This window comes from Falco punctatus (assembly GCF_963210335.1).
Source record: "Falco punctatus genome assembly, chromosome: 4".
In the NCBI taxonomy this organism is placed as follows: Eukaryota; Metazoa; Chordata; class Aves; order Falconiformes; family Falconidae; genus Falco; species Falco punctatus.
The window spans coordinates 85,656,968-85,670,871 of record NC_137583.1 but is presented as its reverse complement, the minus strand read 5'-3'; the positions used below and the strand labels follow the sequence as shown (position 1 = coordinate 85,670,871).

Genomic DNA, 13,904 nt, shown 5'->3' with positions numbered 1-13,904 from the left:
CTGTGAGCTTCCTGAACATCCCTGCATCTTTCCTGGGCTTCCTCTGTGTCTCTGGTTGGCGTTGCACAACCCATGGTCATTACAGACTCCAGATGGCTTGTGTCCCTTCTCCCTTTGCCAGTTTTCTCTTTCGGCCTTGCTGGGTAACGAGTGGAGACATGGCAGCTCTTCAAATTGTTTGACACTCAGCACTGAGGCCAGGCTCCAGCCACATTTGTCCCTAGCCTCTTCGTGGTGACAGAAGCATCACTTCTGCAAGGGAGGGCTTCAATTACATGTGCTGTTGCAGCTGTGTGATGTTCCACCTTGGCAGGTCTGTTACTACTACTTGAAAAGGTATTTAGAGCAATATAAGGTATTGGAACCTGTTTTTAACCAGGTTTCATTTCAGAAGTTTTTGAGGAGAGAGGAGAAGTAGTATATTAAAAAGCACGTCTTTATCTCCTACCTTATCTCTTCCACATCATCCAAATCCCCTGCTGCGTGATGGTTTGGTTTGGTTTTGTGTGCATTCTGGCTGTGTGGGGAAGCATTTCCGTGATAGTGTCTGTCTTCCTATTGGAGGCTCGTTATTTTGTGGTGTGCAATCCCCTAAACTCCATCCATGCACTGCTGGGAAATTTTGCTTTCTGTACCTTTATTTTTACCACTAAGCTAGAGGCAACTCTTAACATTTTGGTGGGTTTTTTTCTGATGTAACAAAATAATGTACTTTATACACACAGGCACACATACAAAGGTTCTGTAGTCTGAATGCTTTTCTCTTATCAGTTGTTACTGTGTATAGCAGAAACAGAATCTGTCAGATAAAGACAAAGCTCGGAGGCTTTTAAGGGGACCTTGAAGTGGTAGGAGAGAGAACTTCTAAGTCCAGTATGTATGGTTCTTATTTTAATTTATGATGCTGTATTGGGTATTTTTTATCCTTGAAACCTCTTTGAATAGCGACTTTATGTGGTAGATATACTCTGCTTTTCCTTACTCAGCTTGTTATCAGAGGCTTAGGAATTGCTTTAGCTCTCAACTAAGAAATCTGAACTTCTCGGCTTTAATGTGCTCTCCTCGATATTACCTCACTGCAAGGAGATTGGTGTTGGAATCACTGCAGATTAACTACTACCACTGCACTGGGTCCAGGAACCTTGAAGGCTTTTGTATGCTTGCATTTATACACATTTGAATGTATGTAGCAGCGAATATATGTAACTGTAGCACCAGAGAGAACAGTCACTCTCCTGGAACGTGGCACTGGAAGTTAGTGGTCCCCCAGGGCTCACTGCACCAGAACTTGTCCATCCAGCAGAGCACCACAGAGCATGCTTGCCCAAGCTCACAAATGTACTCGAATTTTGAGTATCTGCTGCTGTGCCTGTCAAGCCACTGTTCTGTAATAATTTACTCAGCTGGGACCCGTGGTCTTTAGGGTCTGTAGGGGTAATAGTCTTTTCCTTCATTTTGCATCTCCTTGCAGAAACTTTAAAAAGTTGTTGACTGGAGTTAATTTCACCAAGGACACCATAATTCTTGAAACTGAAGGATGACTGACATTAATTTTTTTTCTCTCTGTTTTGCTGCTTCTTCACTAGGGATGTGAGTTAATTGAGACCATGGATCAGGACCTCACGGATTTCACCAAGTGCCTTCAGATACTCCAGAAAAAGATAGAGAAGAAGGGCCTCCAGGTAAAGGCGACACACCTTTTGTCTCTGGTTCTTAGTAGTGACTCTTCCTCTCAATATATTTAGGTTTTTGTTTGAAGTTTGCACAGAAATCAGACTATTTTCTGTAGCCTTGCCATTCTGCGGTTTTGCCATCATTTACTGCACACCTTGTAAGTATCGATGCTGCTGCTAAAAGGAATCACATAGCGTGTCAATGAACAAACGTTGGCTTTCTTAAAAGGCAGCTTGTATTGATTTCTGTTAATGAACTACCCAAAGTGCAGGAGAGCTGTTGTGGCTGGTGATCAAAGCAGGAGTCCCACTTGAGCATATAAATATATTTTCAAGTCTTGGCACACTGAGGCTTGATGTTCATCTTCTTCCTCTCCCCTCCCAAAGGTGAGGTGGGGGGGTGAATCTTACCCTGCCAACATTACATATGGTAAGCAATGCCTCCTTCTGCAACAGGTTCCCCTGGAATCAGAGGGAATCTTTGCAGAGCAAGCAGTGCATTAAACTTAAAAGGAGCCATATGGAGTTGTCAGCTGCTCATTTCATTGGAAAAGTAAAGGAGGCAATGTTCCCCCTTGCTTTCCACAGTTTGGTTTTGGAGGCCTGCTTGTTTCATCTATCTGAGATGCGACATTAAAATTCCTTGGGAATTTCCAACATGGTGAGTCAACGGCAGGTGTGCTCTTGGGATTGCTGCCCTTCCTCCCCATGGAGCAGTTGTTCGTAAGGGTTGAGCTCCCTCCTTCGCTCTGTACCTATAGGTGAAAGAAACTGAGAGGGAACAGCAGCTGCACCCTCTTACCAACATGAGGGCAAAAGACATGTAAGAAAATGAAAACGGCACCAGATGGAAGGAGAAGTGTAAACCTCCTCTTTTTCCCATTTGCATTGTAGCAGGGTAGGAAAGTTGCCTGGCTTCCTGCAGTCACTGTACTCCAACAAAGCTGCAGGAGAAGGAAATGGCAGTGCCGCTCCCTCTTTCTTCTCTCTGCTCCAGGATGATAAATAATTAACCATTTTTTGCTTAAGCCATTTTGGAATGTCTTGATCTTGTAAAGGAGATATATGTCCGTGGGATGTTTTAGAGAGCTGTTGCACAATGCTTGTCTGCAATTGTGTCTCCTCTTGCTGCCCTGAATACATACGGTTGCTCATCAGGATTTTTACCCCATTGCTATAGACAGAGATGGGAGGGTTTCTCCATACACATCTCTTATCTGTCTGGCTGTGAGCCAGGAAACTCTTTATATGATAATTTATATTTCCCTCCCTATAATTTATCATCTCAAGAGCACAAAGAGGTGTCTTCACATCTAGGACACGAATGATAATGAATGCCACTGGAACAGATGAGCCACCTACACCTAGGATTTGTTTTCACTTTGGCAAGCAAGATGCTTCCCTCTTAACAGAATTACCCTTAGAATGAAGAAGTTGAGTGTTTCCTGGATTCGATTCATTTTCAAATCCCAGCTATTGCTATAGAGGGATTTTTTGTAAGCTATCACAAGAGGCTTTATAATGAGTAATCGATGTGTTAAAATAAGAGCAATGGGAACATGACAGCTACAGGTATGTTTCAACAATAAGTAGCCTATTTGTGAAACTCTGAATTCTTTGATCCCTCTCCTAGGTAAAGCTCTGTTAAGTTGGCTAAAGGATACAACATTGTAATCCTTGATGATATTTTGTAAAGTGCAAGCCATAGTGTAATTGTATTAATTGTGTAGAGTTCATGCCAGTGCACCAAACCAAAGATTTCCGTTCAGTTGTATTTTAGTGCTGTTTCATGTCAGATGTGCTTTAAATTCAATCTGACTTGTTCAGAGGTGCAAGAAGTAACACAGGTATGTTTTCTAAAACTGAGTACCATGTTCATTAAATCCGAGCTGCTTCTTGCTTGCAGTTTCTGTTCCATAAAACATAGTAAGATGCTATCAGCTAATTCATGCAGGCTAACTAAAGCATACATTTCTAATTTCGGTCTTCTGCATTTTCTGACATCAGGAGTTTCAAGAGGTCATTGATTCAACGTAGGCAAGTGAGATGTGGAGCTTAAGCAAATGGAACCCAAAACTGTGTCACAGCTGTATAGACTACTAGTTTGAGTCCCAGTCTTCCCTTTGTTCAGAAGCATTAGGTTTAATTTTTTAGTAGCAGGCTTGGTGATTCTTCTGGACATCCTGATAATGCAGTGCTTAGTTTGGTGCCTGTTCCCCCCAGGAGCACAGAGATTCTGAGCACTTGTAACATGTACTGGCCTCAATTTATGGATGCAACCTCTTGTCTCCTCTGAAACTCTAGCCTCTTTAAATACCTAAATTTACACTTAATTTAGGTATCTTTATGGGTATCATTCTGGCATTAGAAATGTGAAGTGGTAAGAAAACAGGCTGTTTGAGCCATAGATCTGAAATCTTTGAGGGGAATGCAAATTCCAGAGAAGAAAGCTGTCATTGAATTCTGTGGTCACCTGGGAAGGTATATACAGCTGAGAAGGGAGGAAGAGCCAGGGTCTGAAAACTAGAAGTGAATTGAGAAGGAGTTCTTCATCTGGGTTTGCATTTTTGGCCTGAGGTACAAACTTGCATGTCACAACGTGTGTGGGGGGTTTCCTTCTGGAAAAAAATACCATAAAAGCTTTCCCTTTAACTGAGAAGATTAACTAGGTGGAATATGTCTTCCTTATTCCAGGAAAAAGTATGTGTGTCTCCCACTTTGATTTTTACGCACTCTGTCTGGCTTATTCAGAGCACTTGTCAAAGAGGAATATGACAGAGACACTACAAATCTGTTTCTCTATGATTTATAGTTGAAGTTACCAAATAAGGAAAGTATCTCCTTAGTATCTTTAAAAAAACTTATACCACAGTTTGCTGCTCTTTCTGGGTAGCAATATGTTAAGCTAGGAAATTAATTACATTTGATGTATACCATGGATCCACAATCCTGTGACATAGTTTGTCTGGATAAAATTCAGCTGTGAGGAGCTGAGGTATTTGAAACAGGGGTTCCTCTGTGGGTTAGAGAATAAGTTACCATTTACCTGCTATACTGAACAGAAAATTTCTACTCTGACCTATCAGTCACCTCTGTGGAAGTTCTATGTGAAGGAGGTTTTTGAGCTCACGTGAATGTATGGGGGCAATATTTTGTTCCAAAGGAATTAAACTTGTGTAGTTTACATTCCATGTCTCTGTACCTCCATCCTCCTCCTCTTCTTCCTTCCTGCTCACCCAAATAGCTTTTGAAGAAGTAACTTTTGAGCAGAGGAATAGAGTACTGAGAGATAATCATATCAAACAACTTTCTTAGAGGTCACCTGAGTGACAGTGAAGGTGAGATAGATACTCAGCGACCTCACTAGAGACAAGGCTGCAACGTTATTTGAGATTTTACTGGGTGTTGGAGAATTCAGTCTGAGAAGAGGCCTTAGAAATGCCTTTACCACAAAGAAAGATGCAAATGGAGCTGATAATCAGCTGAGACAAATCTGAGAGAAAAAACACCTTGTTAGTTCTTGAATTCCTTGTTCAATATAAACAGCAGTAATTCTGTCTTCTAGAATAATTAGCCAAATGTATAAGTGCTTTTTCCTTATGTCTTAACTAAAAACTCCTAGAACAGTTTCTGAATCCTCAGGGTCATTCATATCTGGTTTACGTTGTGTATTTTGGTTGCATTGCCAAGTCATGCAGAAAGCAGCATTTGTGATGTCTAAGTCACCTAATTACATGTGTTTGTAATTACATACCACGGTGAATGTTAGAACAAGCAGTACCCTTTACATGTGCAAGCTAGAATCAGTCTTAATTTTCCCTCTCCACAGCCCTAATTCATATGTGAATTGCTTCGTATTGGATGGGTGAAGCAGTGAAGTACCATCAACAGAATCTGACTCCTGAGGTTTCTTTCCGTCCTAAAGGCTGTTAGATATTTCTCTTTCTCTTTTTGCATGACTGTGAGTATGCATGCACACACACGCACATGCATGTATGTATATAAACATGCAAATTTTACAGCAGTATACCTTCCTGGCCCTGTGTGATGCTTTTTTAATGTCTTAATAACTCTGTCTTTATTTCTGCTGTGTGTCTTTTTCACATTGTTTATGGTCTATTGAACACTTAGGTGCATGTTTTGCCTTTCTGCTTTATTCACTATTTTATCCCTTCTGTGGTTATGCGAGTACGTTCCTTTCTGCATTATAAGAATTTCAAGTAAACTTATTTACAGTAATTTCTTTCTAGTACTACTTTCTTTTCTTAATTTTCTCTTATGTAACAGAAGCTATTTCAAGAAAGCAACTGAACTGGCAAAATGATAGGCATGCTTACAATATCTCTTATTTAGATATCGACAGATCTTGCATTCAAAGTGAACATCATTATCTTCGCTTTTCAGATAGGGTAGCAGAAGTACAGAAGCAAATTGTCCACAGCGTCCCAGTGTACTAGTGGTAGAGCTGGGGGTGATCTTCGAGTTCCCAGTCTCCACCAAGTGCTCATTCCATACCAGTGTCCCTGGTCTGACTCACAGCAGCTTGTAGCAGCTCACACCAGTGAGAAGTGGAAGCGTGTTTATTGATTATGCAGCTCCAAGAACAATCCTCGTAATGTAAAGACAGATCTAAGCCGTTATCTTTATCTCAGAGTTACAAACTCTGCTTTCTTTAACTGTTTCATCTAAAATACCATTTAGTCTTAAAACTAAGCTCTGGGACTTTTCATTTAACTTTATTATCTTTTCTGCTTAAAAAAAAGTTAAAGCAGCTCATTTCATTATATGGGATGAAGATAGAAAAAATGGATTTTATTGAAACCTACATGTCTTTTAGTGGTTTAATGTTAGTGTATTTAAACTGATAAAAGCATCAGTGTCAATATGAAAAAGTGAAAAAATCTAAACCAACTCTTCCTAAAAACCCTTTTCAGTAAAGGGATACTATAGTGACATTTCCATTTTAAAATTACACCAGAAAGGTTCAATCTGTCAGCAGTCTAGGATATTACTTGTTTTACGTGAATACAAGCATTCTTCTCTTTGCCCTTTTAAAGAAAGTGTCAAATCAGTTCCACTTTCTTTTCTGTTGAGGGAGGCTAAACTAAACATAATGTTAGTGAAGTCCTGTGTTTATAAAATGCTGAAGACAATGAAATGATGTTCATGTACCACCTTCAGCTATGCAGTGTTCAAACAGCTTATTAAGCACTCTGGTTTGTCTTTACAGGAAGAAAAAGAGCCTGAAGAAAAACAGAAAATACTTTAAAAGATAATAATTTTTACATAGAGGGCAGTTCCATGTAGAAAAGGTATAATTATTCCAAGCACCAGGCTCTGTTCGGGTTAGGTTTGGTTTTGTCTTATCAATTGAGGTTATTCCTGATGATGTGACAAGTTTTGTAACAGTAAATACTTCAGCTTCAGTGCCTGCCTGAATCGAAATGTTGCTGCTAATGTTAGTAGTTGGTAATTTCATGTTGGAACACTACTCGTTTTCATTTCTGAAAACTTTTGGGTACTCAGAACAGTAGTTGGAAGGGCTTTTACAGGAAAGCTTAGGAATGGTGACAGACCATTACCAAGATTTGGGAACAGGGAAGTAACTAAATATCATGAATAGGGGGAGAGGCAATCTGGAAAATACCAAAGCTGGTGTGGAGCTGGAGCGTGAAGCTTTTACAAGGACCCTGAAGTTTCTGGCTCTGTCTCTGAAGTTCATATAGGAGGCAGGGCTCAGAATGATCCTGTTAAGTTTTGGAGGCATTGTTGAAGCTTTTCTTCTTAATACCTCACAGGAGGAGAATAGATAAAACCACAGAGATGTTTTAGGGGAAGTTAAATACGTGTGGTGAAAAGGTTTCTATAGTGTCAAGTGATGTATCAAAAGTTTTTCATGAGTTATTAATAGTAAACCTCTTCATAAACCTTTCCTGTTCAGGAAGAACAAATGGATCTAAAGTGTTTCCTGTTAATTCCCATTTCTAAAATGTAGAATTTCATAGTACCTTTCAACAGGAGAAATCCCTCCTATAGGGTGTGCAGACATATCCTTGAGTACTGTACTGTTTTGACTCTAAGGTCCAGTTCCAGGAATGCAGCGTGTAACCCATCTTTCCTACTGTTGAATTATTTTAAGGCTTCTGATTGCAAAGTTATGGCAAAGTACACTTCTTGTAATACAGGATAACAGAACTTGTCCCTTTCCAAAGAGAAACACCCAAATTTCATGTGAAGGAAACAGGCCATTGGCCTGTTCCATTGCAGCTGTGGGCACCAAAACACACTAAATATCTTTGTGTTAGAATGATTTTGTGCAAAATGAATGCCTACAAGAATATGGTGCATCACATGCGGAGAAATTTTCTGATGTAATCCTTGTATAGTCTACTGGGGCTTACATTTGATCTGTGAAGATAATTTAAAGAAAAAAGACAGAAGCAGGAGGAGATTTCTGGAGAATGCATTGATTTTTGTTTGTTTGTTTAAAAAAGATAAACCTTATATCAGTCTTTGAGGGGGAGAAGAACAAGGGGAAAAATATTTATTTAGGCGGGTCAGGGCACAGGAGAGAGCAAGGATATGCTCGTTAACAAGACTGTGGAAGCTAATAAGGAAGCCAGCTACTGTTCTCTCAACTTAGTCAAAGGCTAAATAAAACCAGAAAGCACGGGGCAACCACAGGCGATTTACTGTTTTCTTTGAAACCACCAATTTTGCCCTGTTTATAAGTATTTTTGCTAGGAGAGGTGATTCTCCTCTCCCCTCCAGCCCCTTCTGCTTTACAGCTTCTCCGATAGCAGCTATTGCTGGTGTAACCGCCTCCGTGCTGGGGAGGTGGTCAGGCTACATTGCCACACCACTGTTCTCAATGACTGTCCTACGTACACTGATGGAGCCCTGGAGGTGGAGGTTGTAGCTGGAAATCTTAAGCAGCCGTAGGTTTTGACACCAGGAATGTCTCTGCAGTTCAAGGCCTGAGAGCTCAGTTTGTTGCTGGAGATTTTCATAAATAACCTGGTTTGGTTTTTGTCTATTTGACAAATGAATGCTGTGGTGTTATGAAATGTCCCATAAGTTAGGAGTATTTTGATGAAATTTGATTTAGTTAATGGGATGTAAGTTTATTTTTATAATTAAGTATTTTAAGAAAATTGTGCTGGTACAGCAAATTTTAACTGCAGTTTATAATGATAGGGCATTTTTTAACATCTCAAGTATGATTTCTTCCTACTAAATTGAGATGCCTGTCTCAAGAATAAATGACAGGTTTTTGGCTATTGGTGAGATAGTTTTATTAAAATGTTTAGCAGTTTTCTATATCCGTGAGTGCAGAAGGACTGGTTTTACAGAGAACACTTTCATAACTTCATAAACTGCAGTGATCTGATCCTTCAAGCGGTAGGTGCGTCAACAAATTAACCTTTTTCTGTGGCTTCTTTTTTTTATCCTGTTCAAGGAGACTTATTTAATCTAAGTAGTGCATATAGGAACACTTCCTTACCGGTTCTGGGGATTGGGGATTGGGGGGGGGGGGGGGTCCCACGACGTTTTCCCCATTTTTGTAGCATTGTATGGCCTTTGAACAGTCAAGAGAAACTTGTAATATTGGTCAAATATTTTGAAGCTGAACTGGGTCTTTCTCTTTTTTTCTCTTTCTTACCTAGAAAGAAGTACTGGGGTTGGAGGGGAATGGAAGGTATTAAGATTGTTGCAAAGTAAAAGTGGGTGGATGATGCTACATAGAAATGGTTTAGCCTCTAGAGCTGCTTTCTGCAGCCCTTTGACTTTTCCCTGACCTTTAACTCTAGATCTCTTGGCTGACACCAGCAGTGTTCGGAAGGGGCAGAGGCATTTGCAGTAATTTAACTCTTCACAAATATTGTGAACATGAGGTAGCCTGGGGTAATGCTTGAAAGGCCCCTGCAGTATTCCCACCATAAAAAAGGCAGTAGCATGGGCTCAACAGAGGTAGAGGTTGAAGGATCTTCATAGCAGAGCTGCACTGGCAACCAGGCTTTGCTAGTCCTGATGCTCACACTTTTCTTTTTTTTAATCAGCTGCCTTTTAATTTGACTTTGTCACTGCTAAGGAGGGGACTCGGGGGATGGTCTCTTCAACTTGCCTAAAGAACCCATCAAGCTTCCCTTTTAAACAGCTAAACAACTAAGCACTGAACAATTAAAGCTCAATATTTTGTGCAAATTAAATGTGAGCATAAAATGTTTACAGCTTCACAAGCACCTCCAGTTTAAGAAGTCATGCTTCATTTCTTTTTAAGTGCGTGGCTAAATTTATATGGTCTGGAGGACAGTGTAGAAAAATAAAATAGATTCTGTAATGGGTGTAAGCTGACATTATTCAGGCTATGTTTAGCTTAGCTGCTATAGATACTGAATGTATTCTGAAAGGGAAAGTTGGCATCCAAGATCCTAACCTCCTTCCTTCAATATAAGAGCATCTCCAGCCTCTTAGAAAAAAAAGGCATAAATTCTTCTTTCTGCAAACCTGCACTCCCATGGAACAAAAATAATTCTGTACTGCCCAAGTATTCAGTGAAATCACTCAGAAGAGGAACCATTTGCAGAACAGGGCCTGAGAGGCACGGGAAAAATTTTCCATCTTTAGTTTCAGGTCTTATATCTTTCCCTTGAGTATAATAGGACAGGCTATTATCCCCTTGTTCATCATGAAGATTAATGTTCAGACCAGCTGAAAATACTACTGTTCTGTTGAGACCTATCAGGAGATCTTCAGACCTGTGTGAACTCAAGTTTAAACTTTTTAAATAGCAGAGCTAACGTCTCATCCTCGTGAGGCACAAATGCCTCTTTCGCCATGATCTCCTCTGTGATGCTGCTGCAGCAGGGTGAGGATGCCCTGCAGCTCCGCGTTATTTGTGGCATCTTTTTTACAGGCTTCATCGCTAAATGTTAAGATATGCAGGAAAAGTGCCCGAGCCATTAACTCTTACTCAGATGAGTAAAAACAATAGCATCAGCCATTAATGGAAATGGAGATTTTTTTTTTTTTTTTTTTTAATTTTATGTATTTTGTACGGAAAGTTTTCCCTTAAAAATCCAGAGTTCTTTTTTAAAAAATTGCTACCTAGATATAACATGACAGAATGGAAAGAAAAATAGGCAGAAAATTGATTTATTTTTAAAAAGTCATCTGGTTTAGGAAGCTGCAGGAAAAGAACTCACCTCTCGTAGTGTTGAAGTTGGCTTTCTCTGTGCTTCTGGGTATAAGCACCTGTGCGCTGCGGGCAGGGCAGGAGATCGGCTCCATTGCCTTGGAATACCGCAGGGTTGTTCAGCCTCCTTTGAAGGCTTCCCAGGAGGGGGGAGTGGGATGGGGGCTCTGGCCGCTGCAGGGATTCCCCCAGAGACCCCCCAGCTGGACAGGGGGACATCTCCGGGGGGCCATGGCCTGTGGAGAGCCCTGCTGAAGCAGTTACTGCGCTGTGGCCCAGGGAGGCCGGTGGCAGAGCAGGTCCCCGTGCTGCAGCCAGCGGAGGGCCCGGTGCTGAGGCAGGTGGACGTGCCCCCAAGGAAGCTGCAGCTTGTGCTGAGGAACCCACGCAGGAGCAGGCTTCTGGCAGGAGCTGCAGCCCGTGGGGGACCCACGCTGGGGCAGTTAGTCCCTGGAGGACTGTACCCCATGGAGAGGACCCCATGCTGTGGCAGGAGAGCATGAGAAGGGAGCTGCAGAGAGGAAGGGGTATGGCCGACTGCAGCCCCCTCTTCCCCTGCACCATATGGGGGAGAGGGCAGAGAGAGGAGTCAGGAGTGAGGTGGTGAAGATGGGCCTGGGTAAAAGAGGCGGGGTGGAAAGGTGGGTTTAGTTTTGTCTTCTTTTATTTTTTCCCCTCTAACTTGATTTTTAATTGGCAATAAATTAATTTTCCCCAAGTTGACTCTGTTTTGCCTGTGATGGTAATTGGTAATTAACAATCTCCCTGTCCTTGTCTTGACCTGTGAGCTTTTTCATCTCATTTTCTCCCCCAGTCTTCTTGAGGAGGGGGCATGTGAGAGCGGCTGGGGTGGGTGCCCGGCTGCCAGACAAGGGTAACCCACCACCTGACTGTAAAGGAAAGCAAAGAGACGTTATCAGGGCTCATGGAGGCGTGTGACGGCTCACACGCTGTTATTGATACGTGTTCCGGGATATAGGTCCTGCCAGTGGGCTAGGGCTGGCAGGCAGAACTTGCAGTGTCTCTGATCCATCAGGTCCTGAGGAGCCAGGACCCTACAAGACTGTCCCTCTGCCAGCACGCTGCAGCAGGAGCCACGGTCCAGCAAGACTCCTGGATCCAGACTGTGATCTCTGTCCCTCTGAGGGAACAGTGGAGGCTTTCAGGAAGAGTCTTCGCAGCAAAGAGCCTCTTCCCTGTGCCATGTCCTTGCCCCGGCTGGCCCTGCAGGACAGGGCTAGCCTTCGGCACAGGCTGCAGGCTGGCTGCGGTTGAGGAGCGTAGGATGACCAGCAGCAGCATGGTCCTGCCGGTAGGGAAGCAGTGGGTTGTAGTTGTGTTGCCATGCTGATCTCGGGACAGCACAGAACCGTGTTGGAGGGAGGGGAAGGAAGGCTATTTCAGTAAAGGCTGACAGCCAGGGTTAAGTGCAGTGTGAAATACAAAGCTCATAATGAACAGATTCTCTTAAAGAAGATAGGATCACTTTTTTTCCCCTCCCTTGAGTTATTCATTGATGAGAGCTTTTAGTTTGTTTGTTGGTTTTTTTTTTCTTTTTTTTTTTTTTTACTGCTGGAGGCAGTATACGAAGAGATTAAAAACACAGCGTGTGCCAAACACAGCTTTTGGCACTAGATGCAAGTGGATATGAGATCGTTAAAGAGATTTGCTAGACCATTTTAGCGTAATCTTTTGAGGGCCTCTTGCATTGCTGCTAATACAAATCCAGGGTTACTTTCTTTGGGATAGCTCACAGTGATTGGTTTTACATTTCCATGGGGGTGATGCTGTGGTACCACTGGATTACAGTGGTTCAGCTGTGGAAACAGAAAGGTTAGCTTGATGCTGGTGAATGTCTTTTCATACTGTTATAAAAGATTAGAAGATTTTATGATTTTTTTAGAAGACATGTGGTTGATAGCCCTGGAATCCTTGTTCATGCACAGAATAAACGTGCTGAAGTCAAAACCAGCACACATTTTCCTCGAAAGATTCAGTGAACAGATTGGTCTAAGAATTTTAGTGCACTTTTGCCTACTTGCAACAGCGTGGCAACATTCTGGAGTAGGGACGAGCCCTTCACCCAGAAAATCTGAGGCAATAAGGAATTCCAGTGACCCTGATTTCACACGCAGCCTGAATTGCAGAGCTGTGCTGCAGCTGAGAGGCAGCAGCAGCACGGGAGTTACTGCTGCCCCTGCTCCACCTGAGACACAGGCAGTACTGTGTGATCAAAGTCATACAGAAACACTCAGCGCAAGAACAAGCAGTCAAATTGCCATTGCTTGGGGTTCAGCAGTTCACGTAGATTTTGTAGATTAGGTTTCTGTAAGTAAGCAAGAATAAAGTCAATGGTTATGAAGTTTATGTTCCACAAAATTTATGCCAGATGATGAACTCTCAAATGTTCCATTTACCTGCAGGAGAGAGCAAATCCAATGCACTGAAGTGGAATCAAGTCATTTGACCAGAGACGTAAACACAAGTCAATAGTAGAACCAAGATTAAAATGTTTCCAGCTACTCAATTCTGTGACTGGATTTTGAAATTATCTTTCCCTTTTCCATCTTACCATCATATATGTTGCTTGTTTTAAGCAGAAAAATGCAATCTGCTTGCATGCTGGTTGTCATTAGCAGAAGGAATTAACCTCTTACTTGAAATAAAAGGGTTACAAAAAGAGAAATCGCTTGAGTAAAAATGTAAGGAAATGAACATAAGAAGCAATAAATGCTTTATGAAGGAACTGGAACAGTATAATATGAAGATTAGTAGAATCAGTGAGGTGATGATGAAGCTGATTGAAGGTTATCATCTCAGGTACACAGACAGGATGGCAGCCTTCGGCTGAGACGTCTTGTTCCCATGAGGAGTCAGATGACCGAAGCAATGACCAAATTCCAGCTAAAGAGGGTTCTACCCAAGCAAAGTTCAGATGCTTCCATGTGGCTGGGCATATCATTCCTGTAGGAAGTGAATACCATACCTATTTATGTAAAACACTGAGCTAGAGAGCCAGTATAATCAACTAAAAT

At 41.8% G+C, this 13,904-nt stretch overlaps 1 protein-coding gene across 4 annotated transcripts in view; it reads left to right on the top strand.

The window, feature by feature from the left end:
- TPK1 (thiamin pyrophosphokinase 1) overlaps nucleotides 1-13,904 on the top strand; it is a 314,750-nt gene that overhangs the window by 184,720 nt on the left and 116,126 nt on the right. For all 4 annotated transcript variants that reach the window (XM_080386111.1, XM_080386108.1, XM_080386110.1 and 1 more), the window contains one exon: nucleotides 1,587-1,682. In XM_080386111.1, the coding sequence (XP_080242237.1) occupies nucleotides 1,587-1,682 (96 nt within the window). The remainder of the gene's footprint in view (nucleotides 1-1,586; nucleotides 1,683-13,904) is intronic.